Below are 24079 nucleotides of genomic sequence, written 5' to 3'. Positions count from 1 at the left end.
CTGCAATGTTGCTTCACTCTCTCTCTTTTACAGGCAATGTTCGGTGAATATGGCATCCTGTGTACTGCCGGCAAGGCCATGGGCTCATAACACACGTCTTGCTCGCGGTGCCCACCATTTCTCTGTGGATGTCGGTCATACTAGAATAACCCGTTACAGTACATCCTTCTTTCTTCACACAGCCAAACTATGGAATGCTCTGCTTTTTTCTGTGTTTCCATACTCATACAATCTGTCTCACTTCAAAAACCTGGTTTTCCCGCATCTTCGTGGTGTAGATTAATATACCGGTAGTCCTTTCCTTTTCTATTTTCAATTTTTTTTTTCTTTTTTTCACCCCCTAGGCCCAGTTGTAGGTCGATGACCTGTGCCCGGGTGGGCTATTCCCCATAAAAAACATTATGCATATACAGGACTAACATTTTAAAAGATCAGAATCACATTGAAATATTACACGGCCATCAGCAGAGGCGGAAAACATGAAGTTGGTCGCAGTCATACCTCAGCCCCAGCTGGCTGGCGTGGAGGGGTGCGAGTCACTTACAGCAAACATCACGTCCTGTCAGCCCCCTCATGCATAATGTAATGGCAGGCAGTGTATACAGCTAAGCACAGTAAATATCTTCATTACAATTGAACAGAATTTACTCACTAAAGCAAAACTTGAAACAAAAGTCTTTGAGGCATTCTCAAATTCTGAAGACATTGATACAATAAATAATAACTACAAGTGCTACAAAAAACACTACTGTAATATTAATTCATTTGGTAAATATATTATCTTAAACTGTAAGGCATAATGCTGTAACTGACTCACCATAATGTATGTGATAGCCTGAGGGTCAACAGTGGTATGGAAGTGGATTCCTGTCAGCCAAACCAAGACACGTGATGAGAATGCTCCACTATCATCCTCCATGGCGAGGCGTGACACTTGACGAATACAGTGGCTACGCTCACAGAGCATGAGAGCATCCAGCAGGAATTCTCTGGATGGTACACATGTTCATTCATGAATACATATTTGCTTACATCAGTCAATACACACACACTACAACATTTCATTATTAGACTCAAATTAGCAAGAGGACCTTGTAAGTGACCTTGGAAAAGTGATGGACAGCAACTGACTCTCATGTAAAATTTCCACTTTGTCATCTATACCCCAACATATAATAAACTTCCTACACAGAACTTGATATTGCAAACCTCTGAGGATTCCTTCAGTGATGCATCCCTCTCAACACATTATCCCCCCATTCTCTGTGACCTTCAGCCTTCCTCTCTCATTGTTCCTTCACAGTGCCACTTACCTCATATTAACCATTTCTGGTAACACTCTATCTCCAGCACATTCATTCCTAACTAGTAGACCAATCATGGTCCAATATTGGTATTGGTTGGTGAGGCTGCAATCAGTTTACCAAAATATAGACAACATTGCTTTAGTAAATGGCAAGAGAGAAGAAGTCCTTACAAAATCCTATAGTACTGTATCTCTAATGACTATTCAACAAGCTCCAATAATTAATACAATTTCAAAAAGCAGTTATATTTTGTGTAAACTTGGGCTTAGTGGAACCAAAAGCTACCCAAACTACAAACAGTCATTAGGCCAACATTGGACCTGTTGTTAAAAAGATATGGGGTTAATGTCACTACTGACTTTGGCCCAACATTGGTCTAGCTTCAGATTGCTAGTTGGCTCCATCCAGTAATCCATCTTCTGCTTCATCAGACATCCTTAACATTACCAAACCTCTATTGTGAAAGTGGGTCCTGTAGCCTGACAGCTTGTTATGAGCAATGTGGATACATCATACAGCAGATTAAGCCTCCTTCAGTTCACAAAGAGGCTGCTTGGCCACCACTGCCAGAAACTGCCTTTATTTCCCTAACTCTAAAGTTAGGTACCCATTCCCAGCACAGAGGACTGGGGTAATGGAGGACAAACCAGCAACCCCTTTGACAGGAGATACTGTAAGCTGCTCCCCTAAGTCTCCTATCATTACTCCCATAATATCCATTCTATTCTTTCTTTCTTTAAATTTTAAAATAAATGCTTTGAAAATCTAATCTGCTTGTATAATATTAAAATATTGACAGATACAATCTCCACTTTTATTTGTACTCCTTATAAAAGGTTGCATCATCACTATCAACAGCTTTGTACTTTGTTGTGTTATAAATACTCGAGCATTTATTTCCCTCTCCAAATTTTCTGGAATTTCAACTTTTATTCCTTCATTCAAAATTCTAAATTTTGCAATCTCTTAACTGAACTAAACTTTGTATTCATAGTTTCCTTTTTGCAAACATGACCATTAATGCTTTTGTTTTTATTAATGTGTTTAATTAAAGGAAAGAATAGGAAAATAAGAGTAATTTAAGGATAGACATACTATAGTACTGTACATATGAAGATTTTTTTTTTACGCCAATTAAAGATGCCAGATAGTGTAATGTTCTCTCACTTTGCTCTGAAATCTTACTTGGTCGGTCTCTAAACCACTTTACTTGCCTGTATCCTTCCTTAGCATCATATGTGTCCCAAAGTTGATCCATTTCCTCTTCCAGTTCAGAATGTCCCAAGAGACTGACAAGGTTTGAGAACGCATGAGGTCGCTGTTCCTCCAAATCTGAATCACCTGCCATTGAAGCAAACAGGTTTTCAAGTGCTGAATCAATCTGGCAAGAAGATTGGATGAAATTTAAAGCACTGTAGTATTTTGGTGACAATGCCTTCCGGTCATTATCATTCAATACAAAATCATATGAAATTTACATTATTCAACACAAACAGTTTGGAGATTGATACTGTACATATTCTTGAAACTAAATTTTTTTCATACTCACTTGATCTCTGATGTTGACACCATCATGCTCCCTTGACCTCTCAGAGTGGACAGCTCCTTCAAGGTCCATTAAGAGGGGTTCTCTTCTCTGTAGACAATCACCTAAAAAAATACATTGTAAATAACCACTGTTGTATGACAACTTCATCATCCATAATCATTATGGTTAATTATTTTCATAGTACAGTACAATATCGATGCATAAACCACCAAGAGAAAATAGAAGCAACAATACAGGCCTTCCACTTGTTCAAGATGAGAAGACATATACGGTAAGTGGCAAAAGAATGGAATTCCCATCACTATATCACAAAGAAATATTTTGTTTAAGAATATCTGATTGGAAACGCTTGGTAGAGAATTTATTAAGGATCATTATGGTATCAAATTCATCTCCCTACCACAATTAGCCATGCTTGAGTGAGGAGGGGGGGATTGACCAAGTGACCCTACCCCCCAAGAAGGTTCACTTCCGTCAACACACCATCACCACCTACACATCACACATACACCCCTACATCACACACAAACACACACCCCAACAACACTCACACACCCCCAGCAAGGAAATTAAGACACACCTGCATGTGTGTGACTGCATGGGAGTGTGTTAAATATCAGCTGTTGAGGAGTGCTTGGCAACACTCATTTCCACTCCATCTCTCTAATCATCCACACCTTTCTGCTTTCTCACTCCATATTTTAAAATGTTATGTAATGTTGAAGGGATAAAACTTTGCTCATTTATACTTATACTTATCACAATCTCTCTAAAAATACTTTAGCTTTAGTGTTTATTCAAGACATCTTCAGGTCAGGAGACCCACTAATTCTCCACCAAAGAAAGGTGACCTGACATTCCATCAGAAGGTCAGTAATATGAAACCACTAATCCCCCACCCTACCTCCACCTGACATTGCATCAGATCAGATCAGTTACACAAAACCCACTAATCACCCACAGCTCAATGGGAGTGGAAAATAACAGTCTTTGCTGTAACACACAGCTTCATTCATGCCCATAACATTGGAATGGTTGAAGAAATGGCTGCTGAGATACAATGTCACGAAGTGTAAGAGGATGAACCTGGGACGTACCAACGGTAAGGAGGCGTATCATATGTCCTAATGGGATGAAGAAACTGCACTATTTGAGACTGAATGTGAGAAGGACCTAGGTATGTATGTTGACAATAAGCTGAAGTTCTCGGGCCATTGTGAGAAGAAGGTAAATCAGGCAAATAACTTATTGTGTCTCATAAGAAGGTCGTTCAGATATCTAGACCAGTGATTCTCAAACTGGGGTCCACGAAAAAATTTTCAGAAATACTGTAGTGCGTTTAATGTTTGTGAGAGATTTGGCGATTCCAATTTGCAGGATATTTTGGATTTGGGTTGAAATGAACAAATGCTTTGGCGTATGATTTATTCTTTGATTATTGACACTATTTGTATGCATCATGGTATACAAGGGGCCCTTGGTTGAAAAAGTTTGAGAACCCCTGATCTAGGCGGTCCGTCCCTCGTAACGATCTTCAGGAGTGAAGTGCTTCTCCATCTGGAGTACTGTCACCCCATCTGGTCCCCGAGATATACAAGGGACTGTCAATTGGTTGAAAATGTTCAAAGGAGGGCCACCAGACTGGTGTCTGCACTTCAGCACCTCAGCTACCCTGAGAGATTGGAGCACCTGAACTTGCCTAGCTTATACTACAGACGGGCAAGGTAGATTGTTCCAAGAGTTCACAACTATCACTCTGAAAAAGTTTGCCCTCACAGTTTTCTGGACTTGTGGCTTCTTCAATCTTGAGCTGTGACCCCGTGTGGGGCGATGGTCCGCCAGCTCCAAGTAATGACACTCGACTGAGTAGTGCCCTTTAAGATGTTTATACACCTCAATTAGGTCACCCCTTGCCCGTCTGTAGTATAAGCTAGGCAAGTTCAGGCGCTCCAATCTCTCAGGGTAGCTGAGGTGCCGAAGTGCAGGTACCAGTCTGGTGGCCCTCCTTTGAACATTTTCAACCAACTGACAGTCCCTAACATATCTCGGGGACCAGACGGGGTAACAGTACTCCAGATGGGGAAGCACTTCACTCCTGAAGATCGTTACGAGGGACGGACCGTCTAGATATCTGAACGACCTGCTTATAAGACCCAATAATTTATTTGCCTGGTTTACCTTCTTCTCACAGTGGCCTGAGAACTTAGCTAATTGTCAACATACACACCTAGGTTCCTTCTCACATTCAGTCTCATATAGTGCAGTTTCTTCATCCCGCTGGGACATATGATACGCCTCCTTACCGTTGGTATGCCCCAGGTACATCCTCTTACACTTAGTGACATTGAATCTCAGCAGCCATTTCTTCGACCATTCTTGGAGTTCACAGAGGTCCTTCTGCAGCTCTTCATAGTCCGCATGGTTCTTGATTTCCCGAAATAACTTGGCGTCATCGGCAAACATTTGTATGGAGGAGTGTACAACGTCAGGCATGTCGTTTATGAAACAAACAAACAATAGCGGGCCAAACACACTGCCCTGTGGTACCACGCTTGTGACAGGTACGGATGATGATTTCATGCCATTCATCACCACACACTGCTTGCGGTCATGTAGAAAATCTTCTATCCATGCTAGGGCATTTCCCCGAATTCTGTACCCTTCCAGTTTGATTTTCAGCCTTTCGTGGGATACACTGTCGAAAGCCTTGGCAAAATCTAGGTATATATTGTCGATATTACCACCCCGTTCCAGAATATGGGTCCAAATATCCAATACCTTAAGCAGGAGCACCCCGGCATAAAACCGTGTTTGCAATCCTTTACAAGGTTGTTTCGTGGTAGATGTTCCATCGTGGCATCTCTGATAATACTCTCAAGTGCTTTACATATTATGCTGGTCAGGCTCACCGGTCTATAGTTGTTCGTGGAGTGACGATCGCCCTTCTTGAAGATAGGACTCACATAAGCCACTTTCCATTCACTGGGGACCATTTGATTCGTGTGTTTTGTTTGTGAAGTGTTTTTACATAGGTACTCTGTAAATTTTGTCCTTTTTTGTTGCAAATTTAGCTGTTACCCATAAATAAAATATGAAAGGAATAAGTAAAAAGAAAGTTTCGCAGTGAGGACTAATAACGGTTTACACCAGCACTCTGTTTACATCAGTTGAATCGAGCGGTTTCTGTCGATTGCACCATATTTTCGCTATTTTCTCCAATTTTATTGTGTTAGCGATGAATACGGAAAGACAAGGTAAGAAGAATGTTTCCAAGAAGCGTTCTGGTGATCGAATTGCCGGTGGTGAACATAAAAGAAAGGCGATAACACTATTGCTGGAACATGCTTGAGTGCTAGCAAATCTGTGAAATCACGGCCAAAGTAATATGCACCTATCCCTATTTTCTCCATAAGCCCTGTTATTTTTATTGTATGAGTTACTACGGCGCGAGGTTTCACAAGAACGCAACTATCGCATTGTAGCAGAAATGACTGTATATTAACTTTTGAAGATTAAGCTGTGTAAACATAAAGACAAGTTCTGTTACCATATTTTACAGCATATAAAACACACTTTTTGTTTGAAAAATGGCTACAAAAATCAGCCTGTGTCCTATATGTGAAGCTGCAGTCTCCTGTAAGCTAATGAATCCCCCAGTTGGTGTCTCCAGTCGGCTTAATTCTACCTCACCCAACACCAAAATTAAAAATATGTTATTGCTTACTTAAACATTTTATTATTATTTTTAATTATTTAACAAAATAATCTTTATAAATATAAAAGCTCAATTCATAACTACTGTACTGATGACGATAACCTGAGACGATTAACGTCTATATGGCAGACACCCAACTCTTCAGAGGCAGCTAAGCAATAACCATTTCTGAACTCTTACAAACATTACAATTTACTAATGCTGTACCTGCAACATTTATTTTTAAATATACAAATACCTGATACAAATGAAGATTTACAGATAACTTTCATTTCACATTATATCTGTTAACATTACTGGCAGCATTGTAGCCAGGTTAAACTTGTCACTGTAACCACCAGGCTATTGGGTCAAGCTGTGAGGTGTTATGGTTGTTTTTCAACTCGTATTTTTGGGTAGATATACGTAACTTTCTTCATTTATTTTTACTAGTTACACACACACACACACCATCCTATTTACATATTGTAAAAAAAGTAAAATAAATTATTGTCACAAGGGAAAACACAAGGGAGTATACACTTCTTTGCACCTGAGTTAGCTGGCTTATGGGGTACGGGATATTTGGTTCACACTCAGGATGGGATGGAGAAAGGAAACTCACAATGTGCTCTCTGTATACATATTGTATTGGATGTACAGTGCAGCTTGGTGCTGGGAAGTGGCAGAGTGGTTACAAGCATGATGTAGAGAGAGCTGGTTGGTGAGGGTGCTCAGAGGAGGACCAGCTTGTGGGTCGCCATGCTCGCCGGCGGGAGCGAGGACCGCCAGGCAGGCGGAGGAGGAGGTGTTGCTGGCTGGTTGGTGTAGGTTGATAGAGCTGAGGTAGGTCACCACGAGGTCAGGTCTTATATAGCGGAGGTAGGCGTGGCTTAATAGTTGACCTCCGTCATGTAAGGTGGCACTGGTTGACCTAGACCACGAGGCATACACTGGGGAATTCGCGGGGTCGGCTACTCAGCGACAAACAGCGTTTGTAGGGGAGGAATCCACTACAGGCTCAGTGGGGGAGGGGAGGAGGACATGGAGTGTGAGAGGGGGGAGCATTGCTTGGGAATCAGCAGAGGTAGCATTCTAGCTGGTCTCTGTTGCTATGATGAACCAGGGAGCATATGCAAATGGCGACTGTTAATCTTTCATTTGGCTTTTATTTACTGGTTTGGCAATACAGTATTTTTTATACACACAAAAGTTTTTTTCCTAAATACTACCTGCTAAAATGCCCGTGCATCTTATATGCCGTAAAATACAGTACAATATAGGTATGTATTATATGATAAAAGTTAATTTGGAATTATTGCTCATACCCATATTGTATTCCCATTAAAATCAGTAAAAAAAAGTTACTGTAAAAGCAGCCTTACCTGTAGAAAAATCTCCTTGGGATGCTTCAGGTCCTGCTTCAAGCATGAGAGTGGCTGAGACCGTGACAGAAGCAAGAGAGATGTCCTCCCTGGATGCTGTGAAGGGCCCATCTACTCTCACCTCCTCTTTGCACTCCACTCTCTTCCACACACGATCACCATAGATCATCTGGCACGATTGGTCACGTCTGGGCTCCAGATATTAATAAATTACTGACTGACTACAAATTAATGGCTACCTACATATAAATGTGTTATAATTGTATATGTAGTACTCTGGTGTTATTATACTAATTTAATATAAGACCTAATAATGGTGAACCTCTGACACTGTTTTCAAACACGACAGTTCAAAGTATTATACTGAACTGTATTCCTTAACTCTGATTAAAAACTTGGAGCTCAATGAACAACCTTCTTAAGAACTTAATCTGGAATAACTAGAGTAGTTTACAATATAAGTACAGTATGTGTTAAAATTATCATGCACAGCATTTAGTCATTGTAGAAGCTAAAACAATTTGTAATCCAACATGTATTGCAACATACGACTCCACTATAACAAAGAAGACGCTAAAATTAAATGGTAGTGTTTGTAATTCGTTCGTCATTGTACACTGATAATGGGGTAGCTGTTATCTCCATGCCATTTTGGCCCAGTGAGGGTCTCAGGGTGGCCCACAACCATACTGTATTTACTTTTACTTTTATCCTCTTTGTCACTGATTGGCTCGTTGGGTGGTCAGTCACGTCTCTCATATGCACTGTTGACAAGTACTGGGCATGCACTGGCTCCTGAATGTATCTGAAAATGCTCCAGTGTTGGTCAAGTCTGGTCTTGAAAGAGCTCACACTCGGTGCTGTCACAACACTTTCTGGCAGATTGTTCCAAGAGTTCACAATTCTCATTCCGAAAAAGTTACCCCTCACAGTTTTCTGAACTTGTGGTTTCTTCAACCTTGAGCTGTGACCCCTAATGGGGCGCCCATCCGCCAACTCTAGGTATGTACACTGGACTGAGTAGTGCCCCCTCCCCCCAAGATGTTTAAACACCTTAATTAGTTCACCCCTTGCCCATCTGTAGTATAAGCTAGGCAGTTGCAAGCGCTCGAATCTGAATAACTGAAGTGCCGAAATGCAAGCACCAGTCTGGTGGCCATCCTTTGGACGTTTTCAATCAACCGGGTGCCAGTACTCCAGGCAATTAAACGCTTCACTCTTGAAGATCGTTACGAGAGACGCACAGTGTAGCTGTGACTCCAGTTTTTCTTACTTTTCTTTTAATGGGAGACTCAGGGAGGCATAGAATTTATAAAAAACATTCTGAGTTATTGAATTGCATTGAAATGATGACTCAGGGTAGTGGTCATACCAATTAAAATCTGCAATTATTATTAGTACATTATTAAAAATAATAGGTGGCCCCCAAAGAACCCTTATCAAGACTTACCTGAAGAAAGGCAGCTGCAGTTTAAAGTCTTGTGTGGAGTAGCGAGAGTGGGGCAGGTTGGGAAGGTAACCATTTGAACGACAATTGTGTTTGGTTTTCTCTACAAAAAAGTCTTCAGGGTTTACGGAGTACCTCGTTTCACATACTCCCGACACATCACCCTGACGCAAATTGTTTTAAGGTATTAATTATTTTGTTTTAATAACTAGGAAATCTCTTGTCGTCCATTCTAATTACACCAGTACAAAATATTTAGCTTTTCTTAAAAATACAGTACAGTACAGTACAGTACAGTAGTTATTATAACTTACCTCATCCACTACAACCTCTTTCAGGCTTGTTATATCAGTTATAGTTATGTGAAGGGCAGACAGAACTCCACGTTTAAAGTTTGTGGCAACAACATCTTCGTCTGGGTGAGGACACAAGTGGGCTATCCTTCCCTCCTGGTAGCTGTTAAGTACATAACAAACATAGTGTAAAGTACTGATATTTAAGATTCCATTCCAGAAAACCATTCACAACTTTATCCTTCACTAGCAGAAACGCGCTCATCCGCTAGGCCACGGTAGGACGCCACCCTCCGGGAGGCTCCACATTATCTCACTGTTCAGTCCCCAAAACTTCTTCTTCCATCAATAGTTCATTAACGGTGTATGTAAGTTCCACCTTGTTTTTTTAGCATTAAACTGTTATTATTTTATTGTCTAATCATCACTACATATAACACCACCCATCATCACTACATATAACATCGTCCATTCACACTACATATAACACCATCCATCATCACTACATATAACACCACCCATCATCACTACATATAACACCATCCATCATCACTACATATAACACCATCCATCATCATTACTACATATAACACCATCCATCATCACTACAAATAACACCATCCATCATCATTACTACATATAACACCATCCATCATCATTACTACATATAACACCATCCATCATCACTACATATAACACCATCCATCATCATTACTACATATAACACCATCCATCATCATTACTACATATAACACCATCCATCATCACTACAGATCAGTAAAGTAGTTTCGGAGATTCTCGTGCGGACACACAAACAAAAACACACACACACACACACAAACAAACAGACATACTTCTTTGTTTTATATATATATATATATATATATATATATATATATATATATATATATATATATATATATATATATATATATATATATATATATATATATATATATATATATATATATATATATATATATAGATTAACTGGAAGATGCCTGTAGTGCTTCTGTCACACCGGTTGCTGACAATAGTGACCCATTCAACTAATATCTAGGCCTCTTCACAGTGCTCCTGAAATAAAATCTTGATCTTTATGATAAAAAATAAATTATTATATCAAACACATAATATCTCATAACACATCAGTATGTACTTTACTCAAACACAGTGAAGTCTGTCCCATCTAATTTATGCTACAGGAACCTGAAGAAAAGACAGCTTCAAACAGCCAACCAGCCAGCAAAAGTAATACAATCCGATATACAGTAATACAGTATCTCCATTAGCCGGAATCCCTCAAGCCAGGAAATTTCCGATAGCCGGAATTGAAATTTGCTCGGAAAATCACTCCCAAACTATAAAATTCCGGCTTTGGGAACAAATTTTCAAAGGATGAAAATCGAGAGACTTTTCTGAAAATGTCTTGAATAAAGATGAAAGTTGAAAGTATTTTCTTTTCGGGGACCTAACCTGACTCGATGTCAGGTGGAGGTAGGGTGGGGGATTAGTGGTCTCATATTACTGACTTTTTGATGGAATGTCAGGTAACCTTTCTTGGGTGGAGGATTAGTGGGTCTCATGACCTGAAGATGTCTTGAATAAACACAGAACCTAAAGTATTTTTAGGGAAATTGTGATAAGTATAAGTATAAATGATCAAAGTTGTATCCCTTCAACATTACATAACATTTTAAAATATGGAGTGAGAAAGCAGAAAGGTGTGGATGATTAGAGAGATGGAGTGGTAACATGCACCAGTGTTGCCAAGCGATAAGCTCCTCAACAGCTGATCTTTTAATTCACCTCCATGCAGTCACACAGCAAGACCCTCACTGGATGCTTGTTGTCTTAATTCCCGTGTGTGTGTGTGTATGTAGTGTGTGTGGAGTGTGTGTATGTGGTTGTGTGTGTGTATGTGGTTGTGTGTGTGTATGTGGTTGTGTGTGTGTGTGTGTGTGGTTGTGTGTGTGTGGGTGTGTGTGTGTGTGTATAGTCAAATATACTAAGTTAATTACTAAAAATTTTTAATCTTATTGGAAACGTTTGGTAGAGAATGTATTAAGGATCATTATGGTATCAAATTCATCCCCCTATCACAATTAGGAGTGGGGAGGACTGACCACATGACTCTACCCCCCAAAATATAAGCTCTAATACCCACACATATCATCCCAAATATTGATGGATAATTGCTTTGGAAAAATCCCTAAATGGCAACTGGAAGCTGACGGAATCAGTCCTGTCCATATGGTAGGCGATACCGACTGCACCCCCCCTCCCCCCAGAGATCACTTCACGTATGTGTGTACGTGTATAGTTCTTACTGTAATAATTTATGCTTAATGTGTTTAATATTCTATATTAACCATGATAAAACATACACCATAAGAGGCTGATCATTGGTGAAAAGGGAAGCGCCAGCCTCCCTGCCTCCGTCCAACTCAGTGTCTCGCACAAAAGACTGTAAACTAGATGTTGTGTGTGTATGATGTGGTGTTGGGGTATTAATTAATGAATACTAAATAAACAATATTGTCTTGTTAATGACAGTACAGTAGTTTGATGAATAGTAGTGACAATTGTAGTACGCTACTATTCATCATACGACTGTCATTGACGATACAATATTGCTTATTTATTAATTATTGCCACATCATCACACCCAGACACCCACACACCCCTATATTGTATGACATTAATTTATGCATGGTTAACTACGTGGAGGTGAATTAAAAGATCAGCTGTTGAGGAGCTTAACGCTTGGCAACACTGGTGCATGTTACCACTCCTTTCCACTCCATCTCTCTAATCACCCACACCTTTCTCACTCTACATTCTAAAATCTTATGTAATGTAATGTTGAAGGGAAATAATGTGATAAGTGTAAGTATAAGAAATACTGTATTTTAGCTTTCATGTTTATTAAGACATCTTCAGGTCCTCAAACCCACTAATCCCCCACCTCACAATGAGTGACCTGACATTGTATCAGAAGGTCAGTAATATGAGACCACCAATACCCGACCCTACCTCCACCTGACATTGTGTCAGGTCAAGTCAGTTACACAAGACCCACGAATCTCCCACAGCTCCAAGGCAGTGGAAAATACCAGTCCTTGCTGTAACACAGCTTCATTCATGACCATATCATATAGATGTTTAGTTTAGACTTTTGGAAAACTCCCCAGCACACAGAAACATTCTGAGGATGTGGGCTAGTGTTTGTCTGTGCAAGATGCATAGTTTGGACACTGAAAGATTTTCCAGTAACCGAAAATATTTCCGGGGATGGGGTTTTTTCTGGGTTTGAGAAAGTCGTCTCGTTACCCAGAAATCTCTCATCCCCGGAAGTGCTCAGCACCGATTGTTTCGGCTAACGGGGATATCACTGTATTACTGTACTTTTCTGGACTAAAGTAAAACTTATACTATACAGTACATTGTAATGATTATCTAAATCACACAAAACAAAGTAGAATATATATTGCTTCAAACACAAGTCCATACTTAATTAAGGTGATGAACATACACAAGAGTTCAAAATGAAGATAACTGTACTGCAGAGGCCTACCCTGATAACTGACATATATAGGGACGGTTATCGAAGGATTTAAACCGTCCCTAAATATGTCAGTTATCAGGGTAGGCCTCTGCAGTACAGTTATCTTCATTTTGAACTCTTGTGTATGTTCATCACCTTAATTAAGTATGGACTTGTGTTTGAAGCACAAGGAATCAGAAGTGGTAGCAGACATAGTGGCACCTCTGAACAGCACTGACTGCCCGGGACCTTTAAACTTGGTAAGGAGTTTATAGATGTGTTTCTCACTGTTACCACACACACACACACACTATGTACACAGGAGGCAAAAAAAAAATAAATAAAAGAGAGAGAGAGAGAGAGAGAGAGACTCATCCATTTACGAGTTGCCAAGTCATATAAAATGAGTTATTCTTCTAATCTGGACTCAAAGGAGCCCTAGCAATGCCGCCTACAGAACCCTAGCTTAATGTGATATAAACTATGTCAGAGACCAAATAGTGTATGACATGGGATGACATAATTTACATCAGTTATACTTAAGAGGGTAATGGAAATAATGTGGATCAGTGGATATGAAGTCAAAGTCAAGTAAGTCACATCCATCATCGGTCTCATTGTGTTCACGTTTCAGGTATATTTATAGATTATCTTACTTATTTCATAAACAATTACAGTAATACCCCGCTTTACGAGGTTTCACTCTCCGCGATTTCGCATTTACGCGGTGCCTCGCCAGAACCGGACTTTCACTTTACGCGGTGCATCTACTCATATACGCGGGAAGCGGCGCTGGCAGGATGCGCACAAGGTCGCCCAGTCATCAAAACATTACCGAGTTCTTCACCCGCCACCCACCACAGCCGGCCCAAGTCAGTGATAGTGAGGATATGGACTTATATGGACTTTGAGGGGTTTGACAAAGAGGCCCTGCAAGCCTATGTGGTGGATAGTGATACAATTGATACAAGTGATACAGGTGAGGGCCAATAATCTGCCCTCTGCCTCGGAACCAACCCCCTATCCCTGTGTGCCCAGCCATCTTTTCTACTAATGTAAGTGTTAAAAAAACTAATATTATTGATATTTCTCTTAATTATTAATTGTGTGTGCATACCATCATAAAATTAAGATGTAATTTTTACTACAACGTAGGTATTGTGTCTGAAAAAGTGGAGTTTGGGGGTCGGGCCAGTCTGTATTGGAATTAATCCCATATGTTCTGTTGTTCACTTTACGCGGTTTTCACTTTCCGCGGTACCCCATGGGTTCAATTGACCGCGTAAATCGGGGTACTACTGTACTGTAATTATTTCTATGTTTAACTTTTTCTCTTATTTATATTATAATACATAATTAGTAATACACTGTACTATGTGTGTACTATACACAATGTATTGTTGTCCATACAGTACTATCTTGAGAGTAACCGAGTCAGAACACAAGATACAGCTGGAGCATTCATGTCATAGCAGATAACATGACTGCCTGTATTGATATTTATTGACAGTAGGAGAACACCATGTTGTCATCAGTGTATCGACTGTCTTCGTTTGATATTAATTTATTTAACCTTTAAAAACTTATTTAATGAAACAAACTGTTAATAATATTCAATGCTTCTTTAAGAAATGAAACATTAAAGATATATTTAATGTTTTTACACTAAAGGCAATAAGGATACACTCCAGTACCATAAGTACATTAGACAAATTACCAGTGAGGAATAGAAAACAGGCAGTCCCCAGGTTCCAAACGTCTGACTTACGAATGCCTGCCGATACGAATGAGTTCAACTTTAAATTTACAGTATTTTATTTACCTGAAGACTTATTTTTTACTTTTATTTTTAATGTATTTTGTCACTCTTATTTCACCTTTTCTCTTCAACTAAATGATTTTAGATGTATACAGTAGATGTATATAAGGAATTTGGCTATGATATAGTGGGATTTTAAAAAAAATTCTTTAAGTTCAGTATGCACATAGCATGTGTTTCGACTTACAGTATGTACATTTTCGACTTAAAAACGGCCCTATGAATGGAACTCATTCGTAACCCAGGGACTGCCTGAATAAAGTAAACAATTCTTAAGAAAATTTTTTCTTATGTCAACAAAAATTAAATCATTTCAAAACATTTGTTAACATATTAATGTTCAATAGACGCAACACAGTTTTATCCCTCCATAATTTCTTGAGAGTAACCGCGTTAGAACACGTGATATGGCCGCTGTGTCCAAGTGATCAGCTGGTGAATATTCTCAGCATTTTCTAAAAAAAAATGGCCAGTTAGATAATATCTATTTACTGTTCTCTCAAGGCGTTTGAAGTGAGCTTTTCTTTCCATCTACACGGAAAATCCTCATCCTCGGACTACCTTTTCCCCCAATTAGTCCGAATTGGTGAGAATTTACTATATAAGGATTTTACTCTCTGGCTCCTGTGGAAGAGACATTGTTTTTCCAGCACCTTTATCTTTGTACAAGGTATAATACTGCCCAGTCTACTTACTTGAAATGTAGGTCATGCTGCTCGACAGCTTCTCTGAACCACCGTGACTCTTCATCAGAAACATCCTCAACACCAAAGTTAACAACCTGGACAAAAAATAAAAATAAATAAAAATATACAGTTCAATTCTCTTTTAATACTACACAACTTCTCTCATAAAAAAGATGCATTGGTTCAGATATCCTGTTTCACACTCTTGTCATGGTCATGTACAGCCCCCTTCACTTGTGTGTTTACAGGGGCTTGTCATAAAAACATTCCACAAATCATTTTTATTGAGATATTTGTTTTAATGTTGTTTTACTTTTATTTCATAGTGTTTACTATTGCGATTTTCCTTCTGTCTAATGTAAACAAACACACGGCTGTCACACTGATAAGCCCCTGTAAATGCACTAGTGAATGGGCCTGTATAAATGAAAAAAAGAAAAAAAATCAAGAGTGAGAACTGATATATATATGTTGCATTATCAAAGTAAGAGAAAGAACCGAGACCCTACAATTGTGTGTAAATGAGGCAGAAAGTCAGATCAGCAACCTGGGACTTGGTCACAATTTTTGTGATGCCATATAGCAGCAGGGTCTACCATTAGACAACACATTATGCTTGCAATATCTTCCCAGGCGGTAGTACCTCCCTGTTTGATAGCTGGCTAATACATACTAATACGTACTGTAGTACCATAAGATGGGATGATTTTGGACAGTGCTTGAGGTGTTATAAGCTGCAATTTAAGTTTGAAGGCTAAAAGCATATGTTAAGTACACTATTGGTGTGTGAACTCGTGGGCTATCTATACGTATCAACAGAAAATTCAGCAAATATCATACTTTTCCTGTGAATTGAAGATTTATAGGTCCAAAGTCACCCCAGTAATATGGTGAGTTTGGACGGATCTGGGGTGGCCTCAGAGAACAGTGCTAATTCAATGGCTGTACCTATTAGAGCCTGGCCGGATAGTTTGGGGTTACTTTGGGCATCAATAAACTCAAAAAGGGGAGGGGGGCAAATAATCAGCAGCAACAAAATTACATACTGTAGAGGTCAAAAAGGGAAGAAGAGTCAAGACAAGGGAAAATGTTCCTGGAAAATTGTTTAACATGAAAATAACATACTACAGCACATGTTAAGGGTTCATTTTTTAAGATTACATATTAGAAGAAACAGCAAAACAAAGTCCTCATTGTAGCCTCACTTTTCTTAGTTGTTTGAATCCACGATTCATTTACCCCCATGGCTCGTCACACACTATGCGCTTGTCTTTTGAACACTTCAACTTTCTTTTCTAGACTCATTACATTCCTTGCCCTCTTCCTTTTCTTCTCACCTTTATCACTAACACTCATTGTACACTTAGGGCCCACAGTTAAAGGCACAATCAGATTATGGTAGAAAATACGTTTGCACGGTACAAGATCATAACACAGAGAAGGAGGGAAAACGACGCAATGCTAAACCATGGATACTCATAATTCAATACCCTGGTTGGTGAAATGGTAGAGAGAGTAAAAACCGTGGATACCCTAAATCCTCGGGTGGTAACCAGCGGTTGGAGGGAGACTACTGTATAGGATATAACGAGCATCCCAAAATTTTTCTAAATTTTCAAGATAGTTAGGGTTCTAATAACCAGTGTAAACTTATACAATATATGAAATAATCCAATAAATTCAAGTTTATATAATTATGATAAATCCTATCTTGATGCAAACTTCTATCAAACTACTGGAATTTATTAATTCTGTATTTTCAACTTTAAATGTCATGAACTCAAAACATAGCTGCCTTATATATTAAACAGAATACTGTATAGACGTGTTTGAACACCTTTTTAAAAGACAAAACAAACCAAAATACCAACACCTTGTCTTATTGTCTACAATGCAACTGTTGGCTATATAGTACAGTATAGTACTACTGTACAATATTCTGTAATAAATTTTTATGCACAATTTATTGCAACCAGGGTTCATTTAATGGAAGTACTATGCTGTACAGTAAAGCTGTCCAGATCACTCATAACTAAAAACTAAACTAAATCACTTTTACTCTTTCCCATGGATTTTCTGCACTGTTATTTAAATCTTTGGATCACCTGAAGATTAGGCATCCCAGCTTATTGTTCCCAAATGATGAAACACTTTAATGCTGTGTGGTAGAGAAGTTGGGTTAGGTTACATTAGTGTAGGTTAACTTTAGGGTGGTTAATCTTAAAAGTAAAATCAGCTGGGTGGCCTAATCTTCCGGTTACTGTATCGTGTATACCAGACAGGATCACTCTGAAACCCTGACAGCAGGTGTAAGCAAAGTGACAAGTCTAATAAACAAATAAACACCAATCACAGAAAGACTAGGGTCAATTAGGCCAAGGCCACAATTCTAATGGATAGGTTCAGTCAGATTGGGACCTATTAGTTACTGTAAACAAAAATCTTCCACAGTTATAATGACACACCTGTAGCTTGAGGTCACACAGTGTATTGGCGGTGATGATGACGTCAGCCTTAACAGACATACGTGAGTCATCGCTGTCAGTCACTAATGTCTTACTCATCACCTGGCCCTCATACTTGTACTTATACTGCATTCCCGGCTCATACTGCACACCTTGTCCATCACCTACAGTACAAAAAATAATAATTAGCATAAGTACAGAACAAAGAACTTAAATTCAGATTAAAACCCTCAATGGGTGCAGTTGTGAATATTACACTTACTAGTACAGTACTATATTAAAGGAAAACCTCATACACCATTCCCCAGGGTTACAGAAACGCTGGTTATGGAAATTCGCTCTTACGGATTTTGTAAATTATGACCAAGAAATTCGGGATACGGACAAAAAATTCGCCATTATGGAAATTGGGTAAATTTTTAAGTTTATTATTTTTTTCAATACTATTAGAAAAAAATCAGAAATTATATAACTGATTTCTTGTGGATTTCTTGGTGGTTGCTACAATACTGTACAGGGCGAGGCAGGAGCCAGTAGTGCCCCTCCGTCTCCCTCCCAGTAACTCTGATTGCACCACCTTACCTCACCACCTCACCTAACTTAGCACTCAACATCTTTTGTGGTAAGCTAAATTCAAGCATTCTGTATATTTATTATCATATTACATCATAAAATAATCAATGTATGAGTTAAAAAAAAAAATATTTCATTCATAAATGTGCTTGCAGAAACTGCATTAATAGAGAACGAATGTGAAAAGGATCTGGGTGTGTATGTTGACAAGGAACTTAAATTCTCAGGACATTGTGAAAAGATAAAACAAACAACTAAGCTAATATGTCTTATACGAAGGTAATTCAGATAACTAGACGGTTCGTCCCTCGTAACGATCTTCAAGAGTGAGGTGCTTCCCCACCTGGAGTACTGTCACCCTGTCTGGTCCTCAAGATTTGCTAGAGACTGCCAGTTGGTTGAAAATGTCCAAAAGAGGGCCACCAGAATGATGCCTGCTATACGGCACCTCAGTTACCCTGAGAGATTAGAATCCCTGCAACTGCCTAGCTTATACTAAAGATGGGTAAGGGTGGACCTAATTGAAGGGAAGGTAGGAAGGGGGGAGGGGTCGCACTCTTCATCAAGGATACATTAAAATGTTGTATTAATAATTCAATAAAGGGTGAAATAGGAACCGAGTCTGTATGGGTAGAAATCACGGAAGGAAGAGAAAAACTAATTATGGGAGTGATTTAGAGGCCCCCAAGTCTTGGGAAAGAAGCAGCTCAGCCCATATGGCAGGAAATGAGTAGGGCAGCAAAATATAACAACCTGTGCATTATGGGGATTTCAACTTCAGAAATATTGACTGGGACAACATTGTAGGTGACTATGAATCTGAAGACTTCCTAGACGCAGTACAGGAAAATTTTTTGAAACAACTAATTACAGAACCTACTAGAGGTGACAATATATTAGACCTAGTATTAACAAATAAAGAACATATTATCAGAGATAACACAGTAGGGGAAGAACTAGGTAACAGTGATCACAGAGAAATCAGGTTCACCCTAAATTGGGAAACGAAAAACAATGACAATATGGTCAGAGTCCCAAACTTTCGGTTGGCGGATTATCAGGGGATAAGAAGGTACCTAGGTGAGGTCACCTGGGAACAGTCACATCAGTCACCAGTAGGAAGGGGTGAGGTCATAGATGACACAACAATTGATCATGACTATAATATATTCACAAGTATACTACATAAAGCACAGGAACAAAATATACCATACAGAAAAATTAGGTGAAATAAGAATGAGCCACGGTGGATGACCAGCAAACTTAAACATGACATAGGAATAAAGAAAGGGATATATTAGAAATTAAAGGGAGGAGAGGAGCAGCTCAGAAATAGGTATAATGAACTATCTAGGAATGTTAAGAAAAATGTAAGGAAAGCAAAGAGAGACTATGAAATCAAAATAGCAAGAGAATCCAAGGCGAATCCCAAGGGATTTTTCCAGGTATATAGAACAAAGGTCAAGGACAAAGTTGGGCCTTTAAAGTCAGGGAGGGGAGAAGTGATAAATGGCAGTGAAGAAATAGCAAAGCATTGAACAGCTACTTCTTATCAGTTTTCACAGAAGAAATTTGCGATGAAATTCCAGAGATGGAACTGATATTTAAGGGAAAGGAAGAAGAGAAATTAAAGAATATCACTATCAGAAAAGGGGATGTTCTTAAGATAAATAAACTAAAGAAGACAAAATCCCCAGGGCCGGATGAAATTTTCCCTCAAGTCTTGAAAGAGTGTAGGGAACAGATTAGTGGACCCCTCGTAAACTTATTTACAAAATCATTCGACACCGGAGTTGTGCCAGACTTGTGGAAACAGGCAAATGTAGTACCCATATTCAAAAAGGGAGACAGAGCAACAGCGTCAAATTACCGGCCGATCAGTTTGACATCAGTAGTGGGGAAATTTCTTGAATCAATTATAGCAGATAACATCTGATCGCATTTAGAGATAAGCAAAAAAATCTATGACTCTCAACATGGGTTTACAAAGGGAAAATCTTGTCTAACAAATCTGCTGACGTTTTTTAGGAAAGTCTTCAAGGTAGTAGATAATGACGAAAATTAAGATGTTATTTACTTAGACTTTAGCAAAGCATTTGACAGAGTACCGCATCAGAGGCTTCTCAGAAAAATTAAGGCTCATGGTATCGAGGGGAAAGTTTTAAATTGGATAAAATCATGGCTCACCGATAGAATGCAGAGAGTCAGCGTAGATGGTGTTAAATCTGAGTGGGGTCGTGTAACCAGTGGGGTTCCCCAGGGGTCAGTACTAGGCCCACTCTTGTTCATAATCTACATAAACGATCTAGATACTGGGATCAGCAGTGACATAAGCAAGTTTGCGGATGACACCAAAATAGGGCGGCAGATTAATTCAGGGAAGGATGCAAATGCATTACAGGAAGATCTAAATAAACTGCAGGGTTGGTCTGAAAAATGGCAAATGAAATTCAACACCCGCAAGTGCAGCGTACTTAATACTGGAAGAACAAATACTGTCAACGTATACAGCCTTAACAACATCAACCTAGAGAAGTCGACTTGTGAAAGAGACCTAGGGGTACTTGTAAGCCCGGACCTACGGCCTAGAAAACAGTGAGTTAATGTTCGAAATAAGGCAAACAGAGTATTGGGTTTTATATCTAGAAGTGTAAGTAATAAGAGTGCAGAGGTCTTATTGCAACTATATCTTGCGCTAGTCAGGCCGCACCTCCATTATGCGGTTCAGTTCTGGTGCCCATATTATAGAATGGATATCAATTCACTGAAGTCGGTGCAGCGAAGAATGACGAAAATGATTCCAGGACTTAGAAACCTTCCATATCAAGATAGGTTAAAGAAACTAAACTTGCATTCCCTAGAAAGACAAAGAGGGCGGGGAGATATAATAGAAGTATTTAAGTGGGTGAAAGGAATCAATAAGGGGGATATAGATAAAGTTCTTATAATATTCGAGCAGGATAGGACTCGGAACAACGGATTTAAGTTGGATAAGTCTAGGTTTAGGATGGAGATAGGAAGGAACTGGTTTACAAATAGGGTGGTGGACGAGTGGAACAAGCTTAGCAACTTTGTAGTAAGTGCTGGAATGCTGGAAAGTTTCAAAAGGAGGCTGGATAGATTCATGGATGATAGAGAGTGGTAGTAACTCTCGACAGGAGCTGCCATGCACAGGCCAACCGGCCTATTGCAGACTCCTTATTTTCTTATGTTCTTATAAACATCTCAGGGGGGCACTACTCAGTTGAGTGTCCATACCTGCAGCTGTCAGACACCCGCCCCACAAGGGGTCACAGCTCAAGGTTAAAGAAGACAAACGTCCAGAAAACTGTGAGGGCAAATTTTTTCGGAGTGAGAATTGTGAACTCTTGGATCAATCTACCAGAAAGATTTGTGACAGCACCGAGTGTGAGGTCTTTCAAGACCAGACTTGACCAACACTGGAGCAGGTTCAGATGTATTCAGGAGCCAGTGCATGCCCAGTACTTGCCAGCCATGTTTAATAGACGTGACCAATTGCACAAGCGGCTAACGAGCTAATCAATAGTAAGGAGGATAAAAGAAAAGAAGGTCCATTTGCTTTTCCTGAGGTCTGGTTATGTAAATTAGGGTAAAGTTCTTTTTGATTGTTCAAATTAGGGTATTACTACTGTACAGTATTTTAATTTCGGTTATCCGGGGAATCTTAACAATTTAACTGCTGGAATCAGTAGTTTAGACATTTCTAAGGCACTTTTCTTCTATGACGTTTACCTCACAAACGACTTATGTATGCCATGGGGGGGGGGGCGGTGCCCCCCAGTTAGGTTAGGTCAGGTCATTTGCGAAGAAAATGTTATAGAAGGAAAGTGTCTGAGAATTGTCTAAATTACTGCCGATCAATGGCAAAAATATGAAAAGCAATCCAAAAAATAATGTGGCATGTGACAAATCTCCCCCTTCACCATTATAGAAATACTGCAGACAAACCTGTTGCACACCAGTTAACAATCTTATAATATTAATTTTTGGAGAACTCATGAAGATTAGGCTGATTTCACCCGATTTATTAAACACCTTAATGATAACCTAACCTAACCAAATCCTGGCTTATTTAATTTTATTAAACACCCTAATTTTAAATTCGCAAGTCAGTCGTCGGCGAGCCATGGGAGGAGGAAGGTGTTGTGTGCAGGTGGTCTGAATCACATTACCATGCTAAATAATACATATATTGTACATAAAAGGAAGACAAGTTTATGACAAAACATGAATAGATGTAGGGAATCAGAGGCTAAAACCCCATGACCACGAAGTTTGTTGACATGCAATTACTGCAGGGCGACGTCTGATGTACATTGTGTGGATCTGGGCTATACAGCACTTAGGATGGTGCAGAATGAGGTAAAGCTTGAAGGCTGTTGCTGGTACTGCCCTGACTGTATAACCAAAGTAAATGAGGCTATTGCAGATCACAAGGGAATGAGAAACTTGGAGACAAAAATAGGGGAAGCTAATTCTGTGTTGGTTGTCAAGCTGGAGCAGGTTGGGGAAGAGATCCTCACTAAGACTGAGGAAGTAGCTGACAGAACAGAGGAAGTTGTTAAGAAGAGCTATGCTCAGGTTGCAGCAGGGTCACAGAAGGTGACGGAGAGTAATGCAGAATCTGAGCAGGTCATCCAGCAGCTAGGGACTCTGCAGAAGTCTATTGAAGAGTTGACAACTGACAACCTGAAACCATTCCAGTGTTGGTCAAGTCTGGTCTTGAAAGAGCTCACACTCGGTGCCGTCACAACACTTTCTAGTAAATTGTTCCAAGACTTCACAACTCTCACTCCGAAAAAGTTTGCCCTCACAGTTTTCTGGACTTGCGGCTTCTTCAATCTTGAGCTGTGACCCCTTGTGGGGCGAGCGTCCGCCAGCTCCAAGTAAGGACACTCAACTGAGTAGTGCTCCATGAGATGCTTATAAAACTCAATTAGGTTGCCCCTAGCCCGTCTGTAGTATAAGCTAGGCAAGTTCAGGCTCTTCAATCTCTCATGGTAGCTGAGGTGCCAAAGTGCAGGCACAAGTCTGGTGGTCCTCCTTTGAACATTTTCAACCAACTGACAGTCCTTAGCGTATCTCGGGGACCAGATGGGGTGACAGTACTCCAGATGAGGAAGCACTTCACTCCTGAAGATCGTTACGAGGGACGGACCGTCTAGATATCTGAACGACCTTCTTATAAGACCCAATAATTTATTTGCCTGATTTACCTTCTTCTCGCAATGGCCCGAGAACTTCAGCTCATTGTCAACATACACACCTAGGTCCTTCACACATTCAGTCTCAA

At 39.6% G+C, this 24079-nt stretch overlaps 2 protein-coding genes across 2 annotated transcripts in view; both read right to left on the bottom strand.

Moving 5' to 3' along the window:
* The window catches only part of LOC121862668, a 53551-nt gene extending 52559 nt beyond the window's left edge, over positions 1-992 (bottom strand). Inside the window, exon 1 of the mRNA XM_042360988.1 lies at positions 818-992. Within this exon, the coding sequence (XP_042216922.1) occupies positions 818-967 (150 nt within the window). The 5' untranslated portion in view covers positions 968-992. The remainder of the gene's footprint in view (positions 1-817) is intronic.
* A 618-nt stretch (positions 993-1610) lies between these two features.
* LOC121862667 (vitellogenin-like) overlaps positions 1611-24079 on the bottom strand; it is a 30278-nt gene continuing 7809 nt past the window's right edge. Inside the window, exons 3-10 of the mRNA XM_042360986.1 lie at positions 18193-18356; positions 15737-15822; positions 9697-9838; positions 9386-9546; positions 7936-8123; positions 2857-2957; positions 2403-2688; positions 1611-1627 (exon numbers count right to left, since the gene is read on the bottom strand). Of these exons, the coding sequence (XP_042216920.1) occupies positions 1611-1627; positions 2403-2688; positions 2857-2957; positions 7936-8123; positions 9386-9546; positions 9697-9838; positions 15737-15822; positions 18193-18356 (1145 nt within the window). The remainder of the gene's footprint in view (positions 1628-2402; positions 2689-2856; positions 2958-7935; positions 8124-9385; positions 9547-9696; positions 9839-15736; positions 15823-18192; positions 18357-24079) is intronic.

The sequence above is a fragment of the Homarus americanus genome, unplaced genomic scaffold, assembly GCF_018991925.1.
Source record: "Homarus americanus isolate GMGI-L3 unplaced genomic scaffold, GMGI_Hamer_2.0 scaffold31037, whole genome shotgun sequence".
Classification (NCBI taxonomy): Eukaryota; Metazoa; Arthropoda; class Malacostraca; order Decapoda; family Nephropidae; genus Homarus; species Homarus americanus.
The sequence above is the reverse complement of the archived record's forward strand: the minus strand, read 5'-3'. Positions and strand labels throughout refer to the sequence as shown.